Source organism: Primulina eburnea, chromosome 12 (assembly GCF_022965805.1).
Source record: "Primulina eburnea isolate SZY01 chromosome 12, ASM2296580v1, whole genome shotgun sequence".
NCBI classification, from domain to species: domain Eukaryota; kingdom Viridiplantae; phylum Streptophyta; class Magnoliopsida; order Lamiales; family Gesneriaceae; genus Primulina; species Primulina eburnea.
In genome coordinates, this window is record NC_133112.1 from 8,578,253 (window position 1) to 8,606,147 (window position 27,895).

Genomic DNA, 27,895 nt, shown 5'->3' on the forward strand with positions numbered 1-27,895 from the left:
CAAGTCATCAATAGAAATATCGGAGAAACTTGTGATTCCTCCAGAAGGTAACTGAATCAGGGTTGCCAAGAAACCCTTCTCTGGCAACATTGTGTGCTCAATGATGTTCATGATAATCTTCACTTTTTCATTGAGCGAGCTCTTCTCTTAAACACTAAGCAACTCTGTCACGATTATCTCCATAGAAGAAGCTGAAAAAAATCTGCTGATTCCAGATGATTCTAACATATGGAAGACTCCTGAGATTACATCGTCTTCCATGGTATATCTAAAAATTTTTGGAAGAAAAGAGTGATTGCGATGAAAATCGGAAGACAAAAGCACAAACAGTTTGTAGAAAATGTTTTGAAGTAATAACTTTTTGAATTTCTATTGACAAGACACATGACATTATGTCATTGGAACAAAATATCTGTGAAGTAGTCTCTAATTCCGTTTGGTTTGGAGTTCAGTTTATTTTAGAGCAATTATGCCTTAATCATTTGTTAACACCAAAACATAAAAGTTTTGTTCCAACAAATAATAATAATAATAATAATAATAATAAATAGTTAAATATATAAGATTATCAGTCTAGATAATAGTCTTATAACCATGTAAAAGTTCTCTATTGTAAAGAAATCAATTAAATCATTTATGATTTTTTTTGTAATTTCATCGCACACTTAAATCAAATATCACAACTAACTTTATATTATAAATGTTCACATATGATAGTGTTTGCAACCTCGAAAAAAATTCATCATTAGATTTTCCTCTAATTTTTTTTTTTTAAAAAATTGATAATCTTTTTTTAGAAATTACAAACACTATCTAGGTTATTCACCGCATAACATGACACAAACAACATTGGTAAGTCACTAATCAAAAGTGATGAATCAAAAATAATTCTAATTCCATCCTTAATATTTACAAGATTGAAGCTTATTTGGCGCAAATACTATGATCTAGTCCACGAATGGAAATTACTCTAAACTAGTAGATGTTTTTTTTTGGGAAAAAAAAAACACTTAACCAAAACAGTCAGACCCTATAGAAAACGAGTAGGTTTTTTGTGAGACGGTCTCACGAATCTTCATCTGTGAGACGAGTCAACCCTACCGATTTTCACAATAAAAGGTAATACTCTTAGCATAAAAAATAATAATTTTTCATAGATGACCCAAATAAAAGATCTGTCTCACAAAATACGACCCATGAAACCGTTTCACATAATTTTTTGCTATAGAAAACTCATTACTCGATCCAGACTCATCCGAGTTCAAATTCATTATCTGATTTATGCCCATTTAACCTCTCCCAAACCAAACTGATGATCTTGGTAAATATTCATTCTACTCGAATCCATTGTCATCCCTTCATGTGAAGCTTCAAAAATCTTATTGCTTCTACGTAGGATGCTGAGTAGGATTTGCGATGGCCTAGCTTCGATATGTTTAAAGGATGAGATAGGCTGAAGGTTGGGAAATCATGCTCTTTCCATTTTCAGCCATATGAAAGCTTGAAAACACAAAGAAGGTTAGTAGGTGTCATGAGTTTTTTCCGTCACCGCTCCGCCGATGATAAAGTCAGATATTGAGAAATATAAGAAAAGTAATAAATTGCTGAAACTATATGTCGCAAAGATTAAAAAAATTACTTACCTTTTATACTATCATTCTCAGATATTTTTACCTTCAAACAAATGTATTGAGATAAAAAAAAAAATTTAGTTGTATCCAAATTAAACAAATTGAAGCAACTAATAATGTTGAATTATATTCAGTAAAATAAAAAGTATTTAGTAGAATTTAATCTAGATGTATCTAAATAAAAAATAATGTCATAGAGGGTATTCTGCTTACTTTAAAGTTGGATATCAAATTAAAAAAATATATATAATATTTTATCTATGAAAACGATTGTAGTTTTTTTTAATTCATTTATCATATTTTAGAAAAAATAATATAATGCACGAAATATTCTAACTGCGCCTTCAGTCTACTATGTTGTGTGTTGGCTGTCGATTGGTTTTTTAAATTGTTCTGCACATTTATATTTTTATTTTTAAAATATTACCTCCAATATTTATTTATTTGAATGAAATCTAAGTAGTCACATAATGACAATTTCAATTTTCCACCATAATCGAAAATTTATAATAAGGCAAAATAAATTTTAAAAATAATAAAGATTATTATACTTAAAATATTATTATTCTAGTTAAATTAAATATCATAAATCTTAAAAAATAATCTATGAGATTCTTTAAAATAATTTCTAAATTACATTAAAAATTACTTTAAATCTATAACATTAATTTTCTTATTATATAAAAAATTAATCTTTGTACACACAATGTGTGCATAGGATTGCTGCTGATATCAAATTAGAGCTCCAGGATGGTCCTCTGAAATGTAAAAATCAACTGAAAATATGGAACACCAAACCGCTTTCAAAGTTAGAGTTCTACATCCCTTGGCAAATTTGATTTCCAAAAATAGGCAACAATTCATGCCGATGAACAATGATCGGTATCTGCATTACACTTGAAAAGTCTTGACTGACAGAAATTCATACCTTCACTTTTTCTTGAAAAGGAAGTGTGTGACCATCCATTCTTCTCCATCATTGTAGCCAAATAGTTCTGCAACCGCGATGAAAAATGTCCTCCAGTAGGCTGTCCACTTGACAGCTGAATCCTTGCCATAAGTGGATTCCATTATTGGCTTTATGGAAATGGAATTTTGGTCCATTCTCTTTAACCACTCCTCACTGCAACCACATATTCTTTTATTAGTTTTTACATAGACAAGCCACAGATGCAACAGATTGACCAGACAAATAAAGAATGATTAAAACCATCAAGATGGCCAGTTTAACTCGGTTTCATAAGCATGCTCATTGCTCTAATGATGTAAAGTATATTGATCATTATAAAAATATCGAACAGGGTGTACCCTGCAGGACCCACGTAAGCTGGTTTTTGAATTTTACTTGTTATTTTTCTGAAAATGAAGTTTTCGGATGCTCCTGGTGCTCATGAATTATTTTACATATTCCGAACTTACCTTGTGCGTGCATAATGCTTTCCATTCACCAGCCATTGATTAACAATAGATACATCATCCTGCATAAGAGACACCATCAAAAAGCACTTAGTAACTCTACACTGGTTGAACTTGCAATTTGAAAACATGATGCATCATTCAGAAATCAGAAGGTTTCAGACAAACACTTTTAAAATCAAAATAGAAAAAAAAATTGTAGTTTTTTTCTGATGAAAAAAGTTCTACAATCCAACACGGGAAGTATTGCTAGCTCCATTGCAAACTGCTCCTCTGTATTTATGAATTTTGTGCTGGAAAGTTGACATAAAATAATCTTCGTAGATTTTGTCCTTCTACAGTGGACACCATAACCACAACACATATATTTTGTATTTCTCTTTAAGCTATCCGATGAATAGAAAAAACGCATAAATCTCTGTGTATTCTCAATAAATTGAAAGCCAAAACTATTTAAACCATGGGAAATTATTTCTAAATGAGCTTAACCTTCAATGATATCTGTAGTACTCAAGTCATTCACATATAGCCAGTGATTGATTAAGGACTCCCTCATTTAGGATTTATCAATCTCCTACTTGGCTTATAGGTAACTTATATTATACATGGCAGGATAACCATATAAGCTCCACTTTACCAACATTACTAGATAATATCATAACCAATCCGGTCCACCCAATATAAGGTCAAAACAACCTTTGTTACATCCAATGTACACTTATTTGGATCTAACAATGTACACTTATTTGGAGACCAAAAGGGACCAAACATATATGTGGTATTCTTAAACAACATACAAATTGGTAAGTTCATTGATTTGAATTACTTCTTAGCAAGACAAATATGATAAATCGAATAAAGATTGGTTGAAATGGCTAACATTACACTTTGACAGTCCCCATCGATATTAACAAATTGTAATTGGTAGATGACTGATCACCTGAAAATAGAGGAGTAGGTTTGCCGAGGGCATTGTACCTCCGGTAAAGAAGTACCTAGTGATCCAATCATCCTCATTGATGTCCTGCATAGTGAATACATAAAAAAGTGTTTTTCAAATTAAAATATGAAAAAAGAAACGATAATCGTATAACAGACTATCATTACCTCAAAGTGGTAAGCAAATGTTTTATGGCAAAAATAGTGGATAAACAGAAGACTGTCTGAATTCATCCACTTGGAGATCTTCTTAAGAAGATCTTGATAGTTTTTCATATGCTGTTTCAAATGGACAAAAAATTTCATTAGTGGTGCCAAGAATAGGTTAATTCCCGTTTCCTATTATTGAAACATTAAGGGTAAGCACCTCAAACATTTCGATGGAAAATATTCTGTCATAGGAGGCTTCCATATCAAATGTACTGATATCTGCAACTATTATATCGACATTCTGCAGCTGAAGCTCCCTGTGACAGAAAGTGATTGTTGTCAGACTGATCCTGATTTTTGTTTGTGAAATAACATGGAAAAAAAAGATCAACGCGATGAACATCAATCCAAGATATACTACTACACTCTGAGCTATAAATTTTCTTTTATCTTCCATTATCCTAATGTCAAAAAAAATTTGTTTCCGTCAAGGGAAAAAAGGGCTTCACACCTTTATCCAGGAATTACCTTCCCTGAGAAACCAAGAAAAGTAGCACATAAAAAAGTAACAAGACTCGGATCACATCTGGAGTTCCAGGTATCCAAATACTAACCATAGGATCTGGATGGTCAAAGAACGAGTATGGAAAATACCGGCATTTCTCCTCAATATATGCTTTCTGGGTAGTCGAATTGCAAATCCCTGTAACCTGGCAATTGGGATACTTTTGAGCTATGTACAAAGAAAGTGATCCCCAGCCACAGCCAACATCAAGAACAGTGAGACCATCTTTTAGTTGTGACCTCTCAGAGTATAACTCTAGCATTGCCTTCTCGGCATCCTCCAAGCTGCTTGACTTGTCTGGAAAGAAGCAGCAACTGCAGCCAGGAATACTTATCAGCTCGCAGATGAGTATCATGAATCTCAAAAGATTTAGCATAGATCCCATTATAATAGTAAGACTTTAGACTCTCAATAGGGTAAACTGAATTTGGAGACCTCGTCATTTATTAAAAAAGAAATGTTACTTTATGTTGAGCTGTCTACACTTATATTCACTAGACCCATACACGATGCGAACGTTATCAATAGCGAATTAAGTTGCAGAACATCTTTTCCTGTATTTAAGGTGCTTCCCTAGAACAAGCTTGAAGAAAGACGTCGGAACTTCATAGTGTTGATCCTTCGGCATTTCCGTCTTGATTGCTATAGGCATTTCTCTCAACGCTGAAAGAAGAGATCCATTATTTTGGAGGACATCATATATAATGAGTAAGAATTCATAAACCAAAATAGAGATAATTGATATTAGCCATATCCAGCTGAAGCCCGTATGACATGAAAACTGCACACAATGCTATATAACAATAACAATAAAACTAAATCTTCAGCCTGTGTATCACATCTTGCTAGGGAAAACCCAAATGTAAAAACACAACATTATCAAACTCAGAATCAGAAAGAAATTGCAAATCATGATCAAAACATTCATTAGTGGTTTCAAGCATGAAACTAGTGCTCTTCTCAACACGAGTTTGTACACTTAGACGGAGTTTGTGAGGCAATAAACCCATGAGCACCCAAAAAATTAATTACTCAGGTGGGAGCCAATTGGAACATCAAATTACACATTTAGATGTAAGGACACTAAGTTCAGAGATTTACAATGCGCAAACTCGAGCATGTCGGACAACTGGAGGTAAGCAGAGGTTTTGTAATGGGAGCGGAGGCGGGAGGCGAGCAGGATGCGAGTGAGTCGTCTTACGACGGGGTCCGGAAGTAAATTGCGCTCGAGGGAGGTTAGCATCAGGCGCACCGTTGCTTCATACGGTACCTGCATGAGTAAATATATAATGCCGCCGTTAGCATCCGGCGTCGCCGCCATTGTCTCCTGATTCCTTGAAACGGACTGGAATTTGTGTAGTAGAAGTTGGCACGGCTATAATTTGTGTAGGAGAAGTTGGCACGTCATGCAATCAGAGCTGCGACGGGTTCCATCTTATTCTAATTTCATTTTGACCCATATAGAACCTGAAATTGCCGATGTCCCTTGCAATAATTAGCACGTTTCAAATTTTCTTTTAAACAAAGATAACATAATGCACGAATGTGGACATTAAACCGTGGAAATTTTTTAGTACACATTTTGTGCAAATGATAGGATAGATTTAGTGAGTATTATGTTACGGTATATGTCCAGCGAGTCAAATGAGTTTTATTGATTTTTACGTAAAAATAATTTTATTTTAATAATATTTTATAGTTGTATCTAATTATGATATTTACTTATATGTATATTAATGCAAGCTGTATTGATAAAAGCCTTCAATATACAAAATGTACTATCAGGTCTACCTTACAATATAAGATCATAAAACTCATTAGGAAGTGTATCGTATATTCTAAAAATATTTCTAATCAAATCAGCAATCTAAAATAAGGATAAAATTCGCTGGACATATACCGTAACATAATACTACTATCAGGTCTACCTTACAATGTAAGATCATAAAACTCATTAAGAAGTGTATCGTATATTCTAAAAATATTTCTAATCGAATCAGCAGTCTAAAATAAGGATAAAATTCGCTGGAGTTTGAGACTGAAATATGTTATGTAAACCCCATGTTTCTTTGGTAAGGACATGAAGATGTTCGTTAAGTGATTATCACTTATCTAGTAGAAAAGTATGTGGCTATGATTGTACAAAATTAGGCATTTGACATGGACAAGATGGAGGCTCTGCATACTATCACTGTACTTTGAATCGTTTATCGACTTCATGGAGGGTCATCAGGTGATGATGATGGATGTAGTTTCGAAATAAGTAGGATCGATGCATTATAGTTGGGGATTCACTGTTTGCCCATAGGCGAAGATATCCTATGTGATCTGATGAGTTAATAGTACAAGGAATCTCCGACCAGAGCAAGACACGTGCTTTAAGGAAATGTGTTTTTCTAGTGACACATACCAATGCAATGTTATTACTCAAAGAAATATTATATCGTTATCGAATTAATTTGCAACTCTCGATTTATCAATGGTTGTAGATTCGATCAAGATATATGAGTTGGGACCGTATTATATGTTAACCATAATTTAAGGTTCTTGGAGGCACTATCAATGATACCTAGGAGATCATGAGGCGATGTTACTAGACGTTCTTATCATGATTCGATGAGTGCAATCAGATATGAGTTCTGACATTTTTGATCAAGGAGTTGATGAAAAGAATAAGGATTAGGGTAAGCCTATTATTTTGAATAACAATGTAGTTGTGAACCCACGACTAGCTCTATCTTAAACCATTTAGGGTCACACAAGTATTCGATTCTGTTTTCCCATTGAGATATTCAAATTCAAGGAGTTGAATTTGGCGAGTGAAGTTTGATGGAGATCAAACAGATTGCTTATAATGGAGTTTATAAGTAGATTTCAGGAATGAAAGTTATCGAAGTTAGCTTAATTGCAAATTAAGTAAGGAGAGTGGACCTGTCTATTTTAGTGAAAGTGTTCACAAATATGTCAGCTGCAAAAAATATATCAGTGGAAATTTTGATCTTAGAAATTTTCAATATATGAACGAGATTTGTACCATCAACATATCGACGATGTCTGATCGTCAATCGAGGTTGTATGAATTCACAATTCTTTATTAAGTAAATTTAGAATCTATTAATTAAATACTAATGTTATTAGTGACCCTACTATAAATATTTCATTAAGAGTTCTATGAAATAAAAAAACTTTTGCATACAAAATTTTGTCCACCTCCCTCAAGGAAATTTTCAGCCACCCCTTTATTTCGAAAGGAGTTTTCAGCCACCACCCCTTCTACCGTGTGCCGCCCCGATGATGTTACAACCTCGTCGAACTTGTAATGTAACATCCGAAAATCAGTCTACGTAGACCGCATACATGAAAATTATTAATTAAATAATTTTGGATACATGAATGATATATTTTGAGTGACTAAATGATTAATTGTATAATTTTGCTCGATTGCATAACTTAAAGATTTCAGATGAATATCGATGGTTGGCCGAGGACGGAGGACCGAAAACGATTAAGCTATTAAAGATTTAAAAGCTTAATTTTTATTTTTAGTCAAGAAAAGATTTATTTTAAATAATTTAAGAATTTTCACATTTTTAAGATTAAATTTAAATTAATTAGTGGGGGAAAAGAAATTATGTTTTATAAGGGATTTTTTTAGGAAATAGATATTTTTAAATCTTTTAATTTGAGGCCTAACGATTTTATTGATCTTAATTAGCCTAATTTATTAACTAAAAACTAGGGTTAATTAAGACCATTAATTCATAATTGGAAAGAATTTTTGTTTTTTTTATATATAATAAAAAGAATTATAGCCCTAAACACACACACACACCTAAACACCTACAAACACACACAAACAATTCACGTGAATTGAAGGAGGAAGTGGCCGAAATTTGAGTTCCTTGGCTTTTCAGATTTTGAATTTTTTTCTCCTTCTTTCTTCGATTTTCTTCATCGTTCTTTCTTACAACAACGAACAACCGACTCCCTTGTAGCATAATGTGGGTTTTTGGTGGGTTTTGATGAGAAAAATTGGTCTAAATCGTCCTTCGTTCGTTATCGATGTTCCACCGCTTTGATATTCGTATTTCGAGCGTTTTAAATGCAAAGACATGTTTTCAAACCTTTTTTTATGCACCATTCAATCCATAATATTGCATGTATTTGATTTTGTGTGAAATGTTCATAAAGATGTTGGTTTTAAGTTTTATTTATATGCATCTCATGTTTTCAATAAGAAATCCTTGATTTTTTTTTTGAGAATTGTTGAAAGAGGGATGCAAACCAAGAGATCAAAGGGTAGACCTAAATGTTCAGAGTATTTTTTCAAGGTAAGAATCATAAGAGAGGCTGGTTAGGAGTTGCAGAGCCATGCACGCAACAAGCGTGCATGCCAAGAGTGAAGGGGGCGTGGCTTGGGGCTTCTTCGGCTATGGGGGCTGCATGGGGTCCTATCCATGGTCTTGAGGGAAGTTTTAGGGCCTAGGTAGGTCTAGGAGGGGTTAGGTCAGGGCTTGGACAAGCTGGTACAGCGCTGCCACTGTGACTTCAAAAATGGCACTTGTTGCTTTTTTTGGGGGTTTGCGGTCCTAGGGCTAAGGGGATGGTGTAAAGGCTGGACCAGGGGCTTGAGACGTGCCTTAGGGTCCTGGTGAGGGGCTGGAATGAGCCAAGAGTCGAGCCAAATTCTGTGACAGTCGCTAATGCGCGAGGGAGTTGTTGATGCACAAGGGACGCGCGCGGTGGGCTGCTGATGCGAGAGGTTTAGGGCTTAGGGCATCGGGTCTGAGCAAAAGTTTAAGGATTATTTTATAAATATTTAATGCTTGTTTTGAAGTTTTACGTTTGATCCTTTTGTAATTATCGTACCTTTCTACAATTAACGATTCATGAAGTTTTTATTCATTTCAGATTTTGGATGTTAAAATATTATATAAATGTGATGGTTTCGAATTTTAAAGTAAAAGTTTATAATAAAAAAAAATTGTAGTATTTAATTATTTAAAGATAAAAAGGTAGGGACTTTTCATGTAAAATTCCGGCTGTCCATGCTCGATACTGAATCGTTAGATCTCTAGTACGATCTAAACGAGGAAACCATTCTCGGACTATCAAAAGAATGAGATATGTTCGTACGGATTTACAAGAAGGAACAACTCTGCTAATACAGTATTGATTTGATGTCCAACGTTAAATATATGAAGGTAAACAGATCTGAATACTCTATAAATGTTTTATATCATACGATGCCCAAGGAAAGTTTGAACGTCAAAACAAAATTTTTAAACTTCCGTTGTGCCTTAGATGCAAGAAAAAAGTACTCCAACATATTATTGTTTCAAAATTTTTTTAGATCAATTATAAACCATATTTAGATCAATGATGATCGTTGGATCTATAACGAGAATAATATCACCATCGTAAGATCTCACTAATCGTGCACAACTATATCATAAAGTTCACATGAATAAGGTAACCTTCACGAAAATAAAGAGAGATTATATCTTACTAAGAAGTCATAACATGGTAATTATTTTAACTCGGACCGTAAAATACAAACATCTCTAAGTCGTCTATAAATACACCAAATATTCAGTTCAGAATTCTCTAATACAAATTACAATACATTTTATGTTATACGCATCAAATTTAAAAAGTAAAAATAATTACTTATAATTCTTGCACTTCTTTTCATACATAATGGAAGTGTTGAAATATTATTAGAACTATTATATTAAAAGGGTTTCTCTAGATATTGAACCTGAGAGAAGAATAATCCATGTAAAGTACTATTTTCTATGTCCATAATATTAATTTTCACAACAAAATTATCAATTTTTTTTTGTTAGTTTTGTAATATATGCTGATTTGAGTGAATAATATTATTTTTCATGTCAAAAATATATTTTTGTAATATACTTAATGGAGTAAAAATATTACTCTTTACTATAGATACGTACCAAGTCAAGCCGTTTGACGAACAAATTTTTTTATATAATTTAAAAAGAAAACAAAATTTCAAAATACAATAAAGTATGAAGTTTTGCTAAATTATCACAAAACTCCACTGAATATGGCAGACACTGCAGCACATGCATTTCCTGGAAATCGGCTTTGGCTAATTACATTCTTTAACTTTGCGCGATTCCAGACTTTTTTATTCCGGACATTTTAAAATTTATATGTCTTTGCTATAAAGATTCTTATTACTTCACACATTTTATATCATGTTCATAAATTTTACATATCTATTTTCCAATTTCACCTTATTTTCTCTCTAAAATTTTAAACACAATATTTTATATCTCCAATTTTTTCAATCGGTTTCATGGATAAATTGTGTTCTCTTATATTTGGGTGGCGATATTATTATCGAAAATAGATCCGTCAAATATAGTATCTCACATGTGATACCAATTCAATTATTACGATTGATTAGTTTATTGGAGCTGATTCAAGTTGTGTGTATGAAGTTAAACATCGATACATTGAAATTTACAACCAAATTTTCAACTAAATATGCATTCATGGAAAAAATTCTTGGAATGAAGTACATGTCAACATTGTTAATAAAGAAGTTTTAGAGTTTATAACGCAATATCAAAATATGCATATGTTACATTTATGTGTTGAAATAGAGCTAACGAACCTTGATTTTAGGGGGCATGAACATGAACCATATATTTCACACGTCGCCGAAGTTTATTTCTAAAACCAACCCAATACTTCAACGTACAAGGGTTTTACTGATCCGGAGTCATATATTCCATTGGTAACTAAAATATCAAGCAATAGACATTTGGATAACGGAAGTGGATCATGTGATCGATATATCATAGGCCCATCCGAAGAAAATCTCACATGTTGGCTGAATACAGCTGCAGGTTAAGCCAAAAACGTTGGAACAGTTTGGGATCCAATTAATCAAGAATTTGATGCGGAGGCTCATTCTTCAGATGCTGGAAGAAATATTCATGATGCTTTTTATGAGTGATACTAAACTAGAGATGTCATATAGCGAGTCTTCAGAAGAGGAGAATAATGAAGAAGATGAGATAAATAATGACAGAGAAGAGAATAATTGTGCATGTGCTGACGAGGGGACTTCATCACGTGAACCAATTCATGCCACGTTAGAGAAAACTTACACCATTTATGCCAGAGACATCCGAGATGCCATCATTTTTCGATAAAGTACTCATGGAAGAGCTTCCTGATTCTGCTGGTGTACATGTTGATTTGTGATCCAACTTTTATGATTTGATCGTATTTGTGAAAGATTACTCAGTCAGAGTTGTCAGATGTGAGTATATTTGTAACGCCCCAGATTCGATGACTATCCTCACTGTATCAAGACGGGTTTTTCCAGCGTGCTTATGTCCTCACTCACACGCACCCTAAGAAAATTTCTAGGAGGTCACCCATCCCAAAATTGCTCCAAATCAAGCACGCTTAACTTTGAAGTTTTTATGTGATGAGCTACCGAAAAGAAAATGCACCTTCGTGATATGAGTAGTACCAATCAAATCTTTTAAGCCATCTTCAACTGTACAGTCCATTACATTGAACAGTCTCGGAATCCCTCTCCTTCTTGTGTAAGAACAGTTCATTCATGTTCCCTCCACCTAGAAGCATGCCAGGAGCCGCTAATTGTCTGTGCCATCTCATGGCACCGGCGATCACCCCCGCCCTCTTCGGCCTCTGGCCTCACAATATTGTTGTTGAGAGTACCCATATTTTGTGGAAACTACGGTGCAAAAACACATAATCTATTGTCAGGTGTTGATGGAGTCTTCGAGCTTATTTCACTATGAAGAAAAATGATTGGAAATTAACAAAACATGGTGGGGAACACATATATGTTTCTACCAATGTCTGTATAGATCATTGTAACTTAAATAGTGAGATGATGACAATACAATATTGGGTATTGTTACGATGTGATTTTGCATTCAAGATTAAGTATAATAGACCAAGTTAAAGATACATTTGAATACGCAATTTCATATACGAAGTCATGGTGAAGTTTGCAACCTGAGATGAAGATTTTTCATGGTACATTGGATAACTTGTAAATACTTCCAAAATATATGGGTGCTATGTCCAAATACTATATGGGAACAATTGTGGAGTGGAACCATATGACTTTCATTATGAATAACAGTGGATTCACAATGAGCATCTACAGAGGTAATAGACAAGTGATCTCTTTTAAAATGAGATGTTTGAGGTTCATATCCCAACAAATCGAAACATATATGTTGTTATTCGGTCACTTTATGTGAATAATCTACTCAAGTCACATATTCTCCATCTATTTTTAGACACCAACTAATAGAAACATATTGTAAAGTGATTGCTGCCACATCATATCTAAAGTGAAATATATGTGTCTCACGACGCCACCATTCAACAAAAACATAATAAGATGATTATTATATATACGGAAGCCACATTATAGAACATCATATAAAAATAAGTCAACACACGACTGGAAATGAAATAACACACAAATAAGATTGTATGAATGCTTAACTCATACAATGTTAGCAACATTTCAAAAGAACTGCTGATGAGATATGCATTGATTGTAAAAATAGAACATTAGGATCTTCTGAACTTCGATTAGTTGAATTATTTTTCGAATATAACCTTATCTTATTTTAGAAATCAATTTTTCGTCAAAACGGGAGACTTTTTGAATACTCGTAATTTATTTTGGAGCAACTCTTTAATGCAAAAATTTTATGCATAATTAATTATGCCTAGTTGTACCTAATTAATTAATATTAGTGGATTTTTAACCCACGAATAATTAGCCGAAAAGGCTTAGTCTCCAACTCCACCCCATTTTCGAAAATGTTATGAAAAGGCTAGGGTTCGAAGAAGCTGATGTAGCCGTCCCTTATAACAGTCCTAGGAGGAGATTTTCAAAGAATTTTGAAGAAGAAAGCGTAGGAAAGTCGTCTCCCGATCGTCTCAATCGTTCCCTCACACCAAATATCGAGTTTCGAGTACTTCAATTGCAAAGGCACACCCTATACCCTCTTTTTCTCATCTTTCACGTCATATTATGTATTTTGAGTCTATTTAGCATGATGAATGATAGATCTAATGACTTGGATCAGTGTTACACGTTTGTCATAAATAGATTTTATTTGCATGGTGTATCACGTTTTTGGCATGTCTTGCAAGAGGCTGTCAGGATTGAGGGTTAGAGAACTCAAATAATATCGGGTTGATGCACTACAAGAAATTTCTTAATCAACAACACACATACGACAACGGTTTTTACTAAAACCGTTGTTGAAAAACTTTTGACAACGGTTTTAGTGCCGTTGTCTTTTGGGGGGTCAAAGACAACAGTTTTTAAGGTCAATGACAATGGTTCTATAAAACCGTTGTCTTTGAGCGTTTATAACAACGGTTCATAGAACCGTTGTCTATTAGCGTCTTTTTTTGGACAATCGACAACGGTTTTGTAAATCCGTTGTTGATGGAGGTGTCGTTTGAAATATTTTAGCGACGGTTTCGCTAAAACCGTCACTAATATTAGCGAGGTTTTTTCCAAACCGTCGCTATTTTAAAATTGCGACGGTTTGGCTCCCAACCGTAGCTAAATTTAGCGACAGTTAAAATTAGACTCGTCGCATTTTTTCATATAGCGACGTTTCTACTTTAACCGTCGCCAACTTTAGCAACGGGTCTAGTGTAACCGTCGTGCAATATAGCGACAGGTATTAGTCAAACCGTCGTCAAAATTCAAAATTTGACAATACCACCATAATTCGCGACGGTATTAGCTAAAATTGTTGCTAGTAGCGACGGTTTTAGGTAATACCGTCGCACAATTTTCTCTATAAATACCAGCCTTTTCCATCCATTTTCCACACCCACCTCACAACACTTAAAATTTTTTTCTCTTACACAATTTTACTATTTCACAATTCTTAAATTTTTTATCTCTTACACGATTTTAGTTTATATTTAGGATTAAATGGTTCGCTTTAATTTAGGGTAAATTTTTAAATATTAGTTAAGATCAAGAATATTGTTTGTATGGTAAGAATTTTTTTTTATTTTACCTAAAATATTAGCGACGGAAATCAAGGAAAAATCGTCGCTAATGTGAGCGATGGAATTTAAGCAGCCCGTCGTTAATTGTAGCGACGAAATTCATCGGACCGTCGCTAATTTTAGCGACGAGTTGCTATAAATCCGTCGCAAATATTAAATCCGACGGTTTTTAATAAACCGTCGCAAATTTTACCTACAACTACGGTGAAAAACAGTTGTCTTTGAGCAAAGACTTTAACAACAGGGGCTTTAACAATAGTTTTAAAAGGGCTACGACAAACCGTTGTCATAGGAAATTTTTCTTATAGTGATGATATGAAGTGCTAGGTTCATATCTGGAATGGTTTGGTATGAGGCCGATCAAATTTCTTGTTTGTGGCTCGGTTTTGATGTGTTCGGGTGGTTCGCGCGCATTCGGGTACATGGGGCTGAGGGCCACAGCTAGGGCAATTCAGGAAGAGTCAGTTGTGACCTAGGAGAGGTTGGTTCGATCTAGGTCCAGGATAAGTGGGCGTAGGATGGAGTTGGCTTTAAGGTTGTAATTTGGGTTTTCTTCGCGGGAGTGGCGCCGCGGCGCTGCTTATTTAGCGCCGCGGTGCTTGGGCAGCACTTGAGCTTCGGTGCTTGTAGCACCACAATGCTGATGCATGGTGCTTATGCACTTACCAAGCGCTGCAGCACTACACAGCTAGTGTCTAGGCGCTAGTCCAGTACATGACGTTTAATGATTTTATTGAGCATGTCTCATTTTGGGTGTTCAACCAGGTTACGTCGAAGGATATGTGGTTATATATGGTTTAAATATGGGTCGTACGGGGATTGGTTAGGAGTCTTTGAACTATGGTTAAAGTTTGGTTAAGTTCATGTTAAAACCGGGACTTCATTCCAAGTTTTAAAACGAATTATAGAATTAATGCATGTGCTCGAGTTTACGTCTAAAAAATGATTATAAATATGTTTTAAGATGTTTTAATGAGTTTGTATAAAATGGTCAAATTTAGAGTTTCAGGAGCAAAATGGTCATTTTGCACTTGAGTCCAGTTAATAGTCCTGGCAGCACCATGATATTTGAATTTTTTCATTTAAACGTTTATTTTAAATGAATATGGAATTTTTATGAAAATGGTGAAAATACGTCGCATGATTGGTTTTAAGAAAATGTATGTATATGCATGAATTTTTCAAGCAGTGAATACGATGACATGTTTTGGAGGTGAGTTGGTTTTGACTAACATGAACACGAAAAATGTAAGGTCAAGGCTCAGTTGACGGGTGAGAGTTTGGCTGATGTCCCCGCTGTCGGGTACCACGGTTATACGTAGATGGATCCATCGAACAATAGCTGATACGAAGTCACAAATAATGATCTGAATTCAGTAAAGGAAAAATGAATATGTATATGATGATACGATATGACATGATTTGAGATGAATATGTTTATGTTAATGCTTTGAATGATCACGAAACTTATTTTGGTCACAGTACTTTTTATGGTTGAATGATATGTATATGTACTTGTTATAAAGGTTCGAGTGTGTTGAGTCTTTAGACTCACTGGATATGATTTATGCAGGTGATCATGTGGATGAGAAGACTGGATGCGCTAAAAACTGAGTAGGTTGTGCTGGGGGTGCACGTGAAAATCCGAGGACCTTGCAGTTCCTCCGCACATTATGATTTATGAGACATGGGTTTAAGCAATATTTTGAAATGTTTATGAATTTTTTTATGCAGTTGATTTGACAGATTTTTGGTAACATGTTTGAGTTTTTCTTTAAAAACTGTACACTTGGAGATTGATTACATTTTTAAGATTTGATTAATTGTAGCAATTTTTATTCAGTAGTTGAATGACTTTATAAAATGCATGGTTGACTTATATATATGTATAAGACTATGTGTGCATTTCGGCCATAGTTTCAAAAAAAATAAGTAGTGTTAGAATAGTATACATTTCAATTCTTTTACGGCCCGCTTAGCCAATCAGATCAAGCGGCACAACATCAGCATGTTGACACATGAGAACTTCCCAGAAGGTCACTTATCCCAGTAATACTCTCACTCATGCACACTTAATCCAACATAAACATTCACACATGTACAACCACCAATATAATTAAAGCTGCAAATTTACTCACATCTACAAATAAATGGATAAGTAGACATTGTTTACAGACCCATGTGGATCACATGCAATTGCGTGTGGTCTGCTGGTCCGTGTGGACCACATGTAATTACAGCTGACACACTGCATTGGTCCATACATTGCGTTTGCAACGTCTACTTAGGTTAGCAGGGGACACTGCAATTTTTTGGTAGTGTTTTCTACCTAATGACGTTTTACATTAAAAATGTAAATCATATCAATTTGTGATAATTTTGAAATTTAATTTTTTAAAACCGGATAACCAGATATCTTATGATTTTGAACATCCAACCAAAAATTTCTTTTAATGTTTTTAATCTTAACATAATTTTTTTAGTTTTTTTTAAACACACAAAACATAATTCGTGACATATTTCATATTACACAAATAAAATAGAGTATGATTTTATCTCCTTTTATTAAAATTTATCATTGTTTATCAATATTTTTAAACTTGTAATTTTAATTGATTTCCTATTAAAATTTTAGATAAAATTGAAAAACCAATTAGAAGCAACATACTCAAATCAATACAATGAGCCAAACAATAGGTTATTAGTAGTTAATATGAAAAATTGATTGAATTCGAAAAACTTATTAGAATTAATTTTTTTGGAGAATTAAATTTTGACTTTTGTAAAAGATAGATTTATGATATTTTTTTGATTGGCGAACATCTTGAATCACAACCGTTTTTTGTACTAGGTATACATTTATTATATTATTTTTTTGATTGGTAAACATCTTGAATCACAACCTTTTTTTTTGTACAATGGGTACACACACACACAAATATATATATATATACAATGGGTACACACACACACAAATATATATATATATACAATGGGTACACACACACACAAATATATATATATATATATATATATATATATATATATATATATATAATTTCGCCTCACTAGGTGAGCACTAGAGGTGTACAACATATCAAATATTGTATATCTAATTTGTGAGCACCGATGAGGTAACACTCACATATTGGATTTGATAAAAAAAATAAAAAATTAGAAATCCAATAAATGAGTGTCACCTCATTTTGCTCACACAAACGCGCAAGATGAGTGTGCAACATATCAAGACTGTACGTATATATATACTTTGCTATGATGCTCAATAATCGTGTCTACTTATGTACCTATTAATGAGGTGGAACTCACCACCAATGAAGTGACACTCACCTATTAGATATATAATTTTGATATGATTCACTAGAGTTAGCACGATTGGTGGTAGAATAGCAAAATTGCATATATAATTTTAGGTATATATACCTAAAATCAAATGGGTCTTGGGTAGAGAAGGGATCATTGGCATCACAACCCTTTTTATTACATTTCATTTGTACACACATGGTTGTATGAGCTTTGTTGACGTATTGTTATATATTTATTTTTTTAAACAACGAGTGATATATAAGTATTATAAACTAAACTAAATTAAATAATTGAAACGTCTCGTCACATCTTTTTGTTGAAACCAATTACTACAAATGATTCCTTTACGTTGATGGCAGATTCTCTTAGCTTGTTTCCATCTCAAATTAACGAATAAGGATATTATACATAATTATGTGCGTAAGCTGTTTGGTAGAAAGTTACTATCACGTTGGAATCAATACTATTAATCATTATTCAATTTTATATAGATATTGTTGATTGAATATTTTTGTTGGCTTGTTTTGATTGTTGAACTAATTATTTTAATTAGGATTTTTTTTTTGAAAAATAGTATATGATTTATATCGTGTTATGTTGGAAACTCAAGCTGATCCGAGCTAAAATGATCCGAACTGAAACTGGTCTAAACTGATCCGAGACAAACTGAATTTCTGGCGAGATTCAGTTTTCCGATGATATCTCTCAGATGGATGATTCAAATGACAATCCGCCAACCTGAAAGAACAGAAAACTCAATTTGAGACAAGCCTTATTTCACATCTCTCAGCTCGTTTATTGGAATGAAACGATTTAGTATGTGTTAGAATGATAAGACAATGATCTACAAGTTATCTTTAGATATCGAAGTCTGAATCGAAGCTTAAAATGCTGATAAATGACAATGAATCTACTAGTTATGCACAAGACTGATTTGACACCTCTGACCCGTTTTAATAAAATACAGCGGAATTTAAAATTTTTACTTGAAGGGAGGAAGGATTCAAAATACATTTCCATAAAATATTTACATCCAACATAAATACATGATCATTCCAATGATATAACAAAAACATAAAATATCATTCCTATGATCATGTCCAAAATGCCATCAAAATATCTTCTCCCTTCCATCTCTCTATGCATATGACTCCGGCCCACAATCAAAGTCCCGGTCCGTCACTCTTATCTGCATCACATGAATAAACTGAAATGAGTATAAAGCTCAACAAGTGGAACTCTTATATAGCAATGTACATATCATACTCTGAAAACATGGCTTTGAAATCAATAAATACCATCAACTCTTGAAACATGAATAATATAGCAATGCCCACATGGGCTTAGCTCAGTTGGTTAGCAACAGTAAATCTTGGAGCAATGAATAATATAGCAATAACATAACAATAAGATGTCATTTCTCTTTTCGCTGTATTGGATTGATATCTATATAGTATCTCTGTCTCTGTACCTATATCCCGTCGATATAAATCGACAACTCTGAGGGATATAAGCCTATGGTCGTTGATCAACTAATTGCATGCAATCTCTGACTATGTATCTGTCAATCCATAAAACATTTGAACTCTCTCTTTGATATTTCATCAAACACTTTGAAGGCTTTAATCTCTTGTATTCCCTTTTCACAAATTGAGACATAAAATGCCTCCAATATATATAACAAGTGTATCAATACATAATCATGAATCAAATGAAGGGAATAGCACTTTAAAACCATTGAAACACCATACATATATTATCATGTGAGCACAATAAATGAGATTCCACTTACAACCAACAAGAACACCTTCAATTAATCTCTTGGCACACCACCTACACAATAAACCAAGTATTGCACCATCAACATCTCAATAATCACAAACCCAACTCAATTCACCAACAACAATACCAAAGAAGCCATAAAACCAACATAATCTACAAACCCAAAACATCTATCACACCAACACCAAGAATAAACAACCCAAAAGCTTAACATAGCTTCCTAGAACCAAGAAGAACCTTGATCTCTCAACAATTAACCAACAAGATGCAAGAATTAAAGGAAGGAAATGAAGAAAATGGAACCCTAGCTTTCCCTTGAGAGGACAAATCGAGAATGAGGAGAAAAGAATGAGAAAAGTGAACAAATCTATGCCTTATATCATAAAAATCTCGAAAACACGCTTTTGCTGTGTACGACCGCGGGTGCGCTCTTAACCTCACCGTGGGTGCGCTAAGCTCACGGCATACCAACCAAAATTCTGAAAATGACGACCGCGGGTGCGGTGCCTCCTACCGCAGGTGCAGTAACATCTACACCGCGGGTGCGGTGTGACTACGACAATCCTACTCAAAATGTTGCAATGAAGACCGTGGGTGCGCTGCAGTAAGGACCGCGGGTGCGGTGATGTCACGGCAAAAACAAACTCTAAAGCAACTAAAATCGAACCGCAACGCAGAAACAATACAACTACCATCAATGAACATCAACAATGCCACAAAATAATGATAACCAACCATACTAAGACCCATAATCACAACTCTTAACATCTAAACCAAATAATCCAAAAACATACGAGACTTAAACCGTACCGTACACCAGGCTTGGTTATTACAATCTCCCCTCCTTAAGGGAATTTCGTCCTCGAAATTGGCGTCACTGCGCAAACAACTCAGGATACTTCTCTCTCATCTCATCCTCTGGTTCCCACGTGGATTCTTCGATCAAATGATTCCTCTAAAGGACTTTAACGATGTCGATCTCTTTGTTCCTCAACATTCTAACTCTGCGATCCAGAATCTGAACCGGAATCTCTTGGTAAGTCAAATTCGGCGTCAAATCCAATTGCTCGTGGCGAAGAACATGGGAAGGATTCGCAATATACTTCCTGAGCATTGACACATGAAAAACATTGTGAACTTTGTCAAGATCTGGCGGTAGGGCTAACCTGTAAGCTCGATCACCAACTCTGTCTAAGATCTCAAATGGGCCAATAAATCTCGGATTCAACTTTCCCTTCTTGCCAAACCGCATCACACCCTTGAGAGGTGCTATCTTCAAAAACACATGGTCGCCACCTCAAACTGCAACGGTCTACGACGCACATCTGCATAGCTCTTATGTCTCGACTGTGCTGTCTTCATCCTCTCTCGAATAACAACAACAACATCAGCTGTCTGTTGGACCAACTCTGGACCCAACATCTTCCTCTCACCAATCTCATCCCAATACAAGGGCGATCTACACTTTCTGCCATAAAGTGCTTCATACGGTGCCATGCCAATCGTCGCTTGGTAGCTATTATTATACGTGAACTCAACAAGAGGCAATTTGGAATCCCAGCTACCAGGATAATCGATAGTACAAGCTCTGAGCATATCCTCAAGAATCTGAATAACTCTCTCTGATTGACCGTCGCTCTGGGGGTGATAAGCTGTACTGAATGCTAACCGTGAACCCATAGCTCTGTGTAAACTCTTCCAAAACTCTGAAGTAAATCTAGGGTCACGATCAGACACGATCGACACAGTAACACCATGAAGTCTAACAATCTCTGCTATGTACTCTTCGGCATACTTGGTTCATGGAGTACGTCGTCTTGACTGGAAGAAAGTGCGCTGACTTGGTCAATCGATCAACAATAACCCAAATAGAGTTAAAACATTTCTGCGTTCTGGGAAGACCAGTCACGAAGTCCATCGTAATATGCTCTCATTTCCATTGAGGAATCGGCAATGACAACAATGTCCCAGCAGGTCTCTGGTGCTCGATCTTCACCTGATGACAAGTTAGGCACTGAGAAATAAACATGGCAATATCTTTCTTCATACCTGGCCACCAGTAAAGTCTACAAAGATCCTGATACATCTTGGTGCTGCCTGGATGTATCGAATATGACACGGTATGTGTCTCTTTCAAGACGTCTAGCCGAATGTCGTCACCAATAGGAACACAAATACGGCATCTGAAAGTCACCAAACCATCTCCGTTCAATCCAAACTCTGAATTACCTCTCTCCTCTGCTCTAGCTCTCATCTCTGTCAACTGAACATCAATGGCCTGCTCTCTACGGATCCTGTCCGTCAAAGTAGCACGAATGACTAACGATGAAAAGCGAGCAATAGTCCCCGGAACCACCAAAGCTATCTCCTCTCGCTGCAAGTCTAACAACGGCTGCTGAATCATCGAACTCAAGGAAGAACTCGACTTACGGCTCAAAGCATCCGCCACAACATTCGCTTTCCCTGGGTGGTAACTGATCGTCACATCATAGTCTTTGACAAGCTCTAACCACCTCCGCTGTCGCATATTGAGCTCTTTCTGAGAGAACAAATACTTCAAACTCTTATGGTCCGTGAAAATCTCACACTTTTCGCCATATAAATAATGTATCCAGATTTTCAAGGGCGAAAACCACAGCTGCCAGCTCCAAATCATGCGTAGGATAATTCTTCTCGTAGTCCTTCAACTGGCGAGAAGCATAGGCTATGACCTTTCCACGTTGCATCAGCACTGTGCCAAGACCCTTCTTCGACGCGTCGGTAAAAACAACAAAATCCTCTGAACCACTGGGCAATGCAAGAACAGGAGCTGTCGTCAACTTATCCTTCAACTCTTGAAATCCACTCTGGCAATCATTGGACCACTCGAACTTCACAGTCTTTCTCATCAGATTGGTTGACGGCAGGGCAATCTCGGAAAAATCTGAAATAAAGCGACGATAGTAACCCGTCAAACCAAGAAAACTGTGTACCTCTGATACAGTGGTAGGAATAGGCCACTTCTGAATCGCCTCAATCTTGGCTGGATCAACAGCTAAACCATCCTTCGAAACAACATGGCTTAGAAAAGAAATCTGCTCTAACCAGAACTCACATTTCTTCAACTTAGCATACAACTTCTTCTCTCTCAGCAACTGAAGAACAACTCGGAGATGCTCTGCATGAAGCTCTCTGGTCTTGGAATAGATCAAGATGTCGTCGATGAAAACAATGACGAAGCTATCTAAATACGGCTTGAACACACGGTTCATCAGGTCCATGAAGACCGAAGGAGCATTGGTCAGACCAAAAGACATCACAAGAAATTCATAATGACCGTACCTGGTCCAGAACGCCGTCTTAGGGATATCAGACTCCCTAACCTTCAACTGATAATAGCCAGATCGCAGATCAATCTTCGAAAACACGGTAGCCCCTTGCAGCTGATCAAACAAGTCATCTATCTGTGGCAACGGATACTTATTCTTAATAGTCACTTTGTTGATCTATCTGTAGTCAATGCAAAGACGCAATGATCCATCTTTCTTCTTGACGAAAATAACCGGAGCTCCCCAAGGCGAAGAACTCGGCCGAATGAAACCTTTATCCAAAAGATCCTGCAACTGCGTCTTCAACTCCTTCATCTCTGTAGGGGCCATTCTGTACGGAGCCTTAGAAATAGGAACCGTACCTGGAACCAGATCAATCACAAACTCCACATCTCTGTCCGGCGGCAAACCCTGGAACATCATCCTCAAACACATCAGAGAACTCTTTCACCACATCAATATCATCGATATTCAACTTCACAATTTTATCCACATCCACAATAGAAGCCAAAAACCCATCACATCCTCTAAACAACAACTTCTTAGCATCAAGACACGAAATAAAAGGAAGGACCAGCGAAGTACCTGCACTGGCGAGCATACCTTCCCTATTGCCATCATCTGCAAATGACACCGTCTTAGCAACGCAATCAATCACTGCACGATAGGTCGATAGCCAATCCATGCAAAGTATAATATCAAATGCAACCATTGGGATAACAATCAGATCAGCATAAACCACTCGCTCATCAATTTGAACAGAGCACGCATACACAATAGACGTCGGGTACAACACATCCCCCGAAGGCAAAACAACATTGAACTGGAGGGGAAGAACAGAAGGAACTATACCCAAAGATCTCAAAAACAATTCACACATAAAAGAATGAGTAGCACCTGTATCAATCAACGTCGTAGCTACTCTGCCTGAAATTAAAATAGTGCTAGAGATCACAGAAGAATCATGATTTATACCTTCCTTTGTCATGGTAAAAATGCGACCCTGAACCTTCTCTTTACTCGCTCCTCTTGGACACTCTTTGGCAATATGGCCTGCAGTGCCACATCGATAACAAGTATGAGTACCAAATCTGCACTCTCCCCGATGATGTCGACGACACTTGGGACACAAAGGCTTCTCAGAATCAAATGGGACTGCCGGTGGTTTAGGACTCGACTCTAACTTGCCTTTCCCTTTGAAACGATCCTTGCCTCGCTGACTCGAACCCTGACCCCTCTGAGCAATGGCCTGCTGTCTAGCCTGTCTCTCCCTGGCAATGTCTTTCTCGTCTTGCTCAGCCAACAACGCCTTAGACACAATCTCCTTGAATGTCACAGCATTCGACATGTTGATATCTCTTCTGATCTCCGCTCGAAGGCCTCTGATGAAATGAGCACCTTTGTCCTTGTCGTTGGAAGCAATATACGGGGCAAACAGACAGACCTCCTCGAACTTTAAGATGTACTCATCAACATTCATGCCTCCCTGACGAAGCTCCAAGAACTAAGTAACCTTCCTAGCTCGAAGGGCGTCTGGGAAGTACTTGTCATAGAAAAGATCGGTGAACTCTTGCCACTTCAATGTCGGAACATCAACACCAACCTTGGTAGCATTCCACCAAATACGTGCAGCCTTGACTAACATGAACACTGCACAACTGATTCTGTCCTTGTCTTCGTAGTTGAGATTATCAAAGATAGCCTCGAGTGCCTTGATCCATTCTACGGCCATCAACGGATTAGTGCTTCCTGCAAATTCAGGCAGATCCATCCTCTTGAAAGCAGTAAAGATGCCATCGGTACCAACTGCTTGAGCTACTTGGCCTCTACCCTGACCTCTACCTTGGCCTGCACTTTGCATACGCAGCAACTGCTGGATCTGCTCATTATGGACCTTGGCTTGCTCTTTCAACAACTTGCCGAACTCATCGACAACTCTAGAGGAAGAACTATCCTCACCCTCTACGGCTTTCCTCTTAGGAGGCATACTCTACAATGTGCTCACAAAAAGCAAATCAATAGATAACAATGAATAGATGTAGAAGAAGACATACCCCGGACTGTTGAAAGTAGACGAAGTCATATTCATTGGTCCGAAAAACGATGCTCTGATACCACTAAATGTGACACCTCTGACCCGTTTTAATAAAGTACAGCGGAATTTAAAATTTTTACTTGAAGGGAGGAAGGATTCAAAACACATTTCCATAAAAAATTTACATCCAAAATAAATACATGATAAAAACATAAAATATCATTCCTATGAACATGTCCAAAATGCCATCAAATATCTTCTCCCTTCCATCTCTCTATGCATATCACTCCGGCCCACAATCAAAGTCCCGGTCTGTCGCTCTTATCTGCATCACATGAATAAACTGAAATGAGTATAAAACTCAGCAAGTGAAACTCTTATATAGCAATGTACATATCATACTCTGAAAACATGGCTTTGAAATCAATAAATACCATCAACTCTTGAAACATGAATAATATAGCAATAACATAACAATAAGATGACATTTCTCTTTTCTCTGTATTGGATTGATATCTATATAGTATCTCTGTCTCTGTACCTATATCCCAGTCGATATAAATCGACAACTCTGAGAGATATAAGCCTATGGTCGTTGATCAACTAATTGCATGCAATATCTGTCTATGTATCTATCAATCCATAAAACATTTGAACTCTCTCTTTGACATTTCATCAAACACTTTGAAGGCTTTAATCTCTTGTATTCCCTTTTCACAAATTGAGACATAAAATGCCTCCAATATATATAACAAGTGTATCAATACATAATCATGAATCAAATGAAGGGAATATCACTTTAAAACCATTGAAACACCATACATATATTATCATGTGAGCACAATAAATGAGATTCCACTTACAACCAACAAGAACACCTTCAATTAATCTCTTGGCACACCACCTACACAATAAACCAAGTATTGCACCATCAACATCTCAATAATCACAAACCCAACTCAATTCACCAACAACAATACCAAAGAAGCCATAAAACCAACATAATCTACAAACCCAAAACATCTCTCACACCAACACTAAGAATAAACAACCCAAAAGCTTACCTTAGCTTCCTAGAACCAAGAAGAACCTTGATCTCTCAACAATTAACCAACAAGATGCAAGAATTAAAGGAAGGAAATGAAGAAAATGGAACCCTAGCTTTCCCTTGAGAGTACAAATCGAGAATGAGGAGAAAAGAATGAGGAAAAGTGAACAAATCTATGCCTTATATCATAAAAATCTCGAAAACACGCTTTTGCTGTGCACGACCGCGGGTGCGCTCTTAACCTCATCGCGGGTGCGCTAAGCTCACGGCATACCAACCAAAATTCTGAAAATGACGACCGCGGGTGCGGTGCCAACCTTACCGCGGGTGCGGTGCCTCCACCGCGGGTGCGGTAACATCTACACCGCGGGTGCGGTAACATCTACACCGCGGGTGCGGTGTGACTACGGCAATCCTACTCAAAATGTTGCAATGAAGACCGCGGGTGCGCTGCAGTAAGGACCGCGGGTGCGGTGATGTCACGGTAAAAAGAAACTCTAAAGCAACTAAAATCGAACCGCAACGCAGAAACAATACAACTACCATCAATGAACATCAACAATGCCACAAAATAATGATAACCAACCATACTAAGACCCATAATCACAACTCTTAACATCTAAACCAAATAATCCAAAAACATACTAGACTTAAATCATACCGTACACCAGGCTTGGCAATTACAACTGATTTCAGCACACCAATTGAATCCCGATCCTTTTGACCAGTTAGACATCGACCAGTTCGATAGCGACCAGTTAGAACTTGTCCACATCATCAGTTCAGTGGTACTTGCCATGTCATCAGGTCGCGGGCCAAATTATATCGGCTCAGAAACATTCCAGAAATCTCTTTAACAGTCATATTATTTTATGTAATGTATATATCATTGTTGGAGCATATAGATACAACATCTTGAAGATCAAATAAATGTATATACAAGAGAGTTGAACTTCAAATATTAGTTGAGTGAGCCTTAACATAAATACGTAAAACAATGTGTTTGTAGCCTTTGCATATGAGACGTTAAACAATATGCTGATTGTGAGGTTCTGCCTGCAATCTTGAGTGCTAGGAGTTCTAGTTGGGTACTGCCCTTCTAGATTGGATTTGTACAAAGAGTTGTATGAATTAAAGTCTTCTAGTGAATCCTTCTCAAGAAGAAGAAGGAGTGACGTAGGATATGTTAATCTTCGAACATCTATAAATAAATTCGTGTCTATTTATTTATTACATTTAATTCTCATTTATAATGCTTTAAAGATGGATTATTGAAACATTTTATGTGTCTTTCAAATATCAAAATATTGCATATCAAGTGTTTGATAAAATTCTTCAACCAAAATATTTTTTACTCATTAAACTTGCATATCTTTTAAATACTTTACAAAAAGTTTAATCGGTTTCTACGAAGGATTATTTTGAGTGTATTCCACTTGGTTTGAAAACCAAACTCGATTTAATTCATCGATGTTCAATATTTCAATAACCGAGCTATTGTAGCTCAACGATTATTCCCAGATCTATCCTATTATGTTAGGATAAAAAAATAAGTTTGGAGAGAGGTGAATAAAACTATTTAACAATTATAACATATTTTTCAAATCAAATGGGATTAAC

General features: G+C 36.0%; 1 protein-coding gene across 1 annotated transcript; it reads right to left on the bottom strand.

Moving 5' to 3' along the window:
* Positions 1-2,382: 2,382 nt before the first annotated feature.
* LOC140807392 ((S)-coclaurine N-methyltransferase-like) lies at positions 2,383-6,181 on the bottom strand. The gene is made up of 8 exons (XM_073164223.1): positions 5,803-6,181; positions 5,256-5,364; positions 4,791-5,015; positions 4,354-4,453; positions 4,155-4,265; positions 3,988-4,071; positions 3,051-3,109; positions 2,383-2,754 (listed from the first exon to the last, which is right to left on the bottom strand). The coding sequence occupies exons 1-8, from the start codon at positions 6,020-6,022 to the stop codon at positions 2,562-2,564; spliced, it is 1,101 nt and encodes a 366-aa protein (XP_073020324.1). The 5' UTR covers positions 6,023-6,181; the 3' UTR covers positions 2,383-2,561.
* Between the last annotated feature and the right edge of the window lie 21,714 nt (positions 6,182-27,895).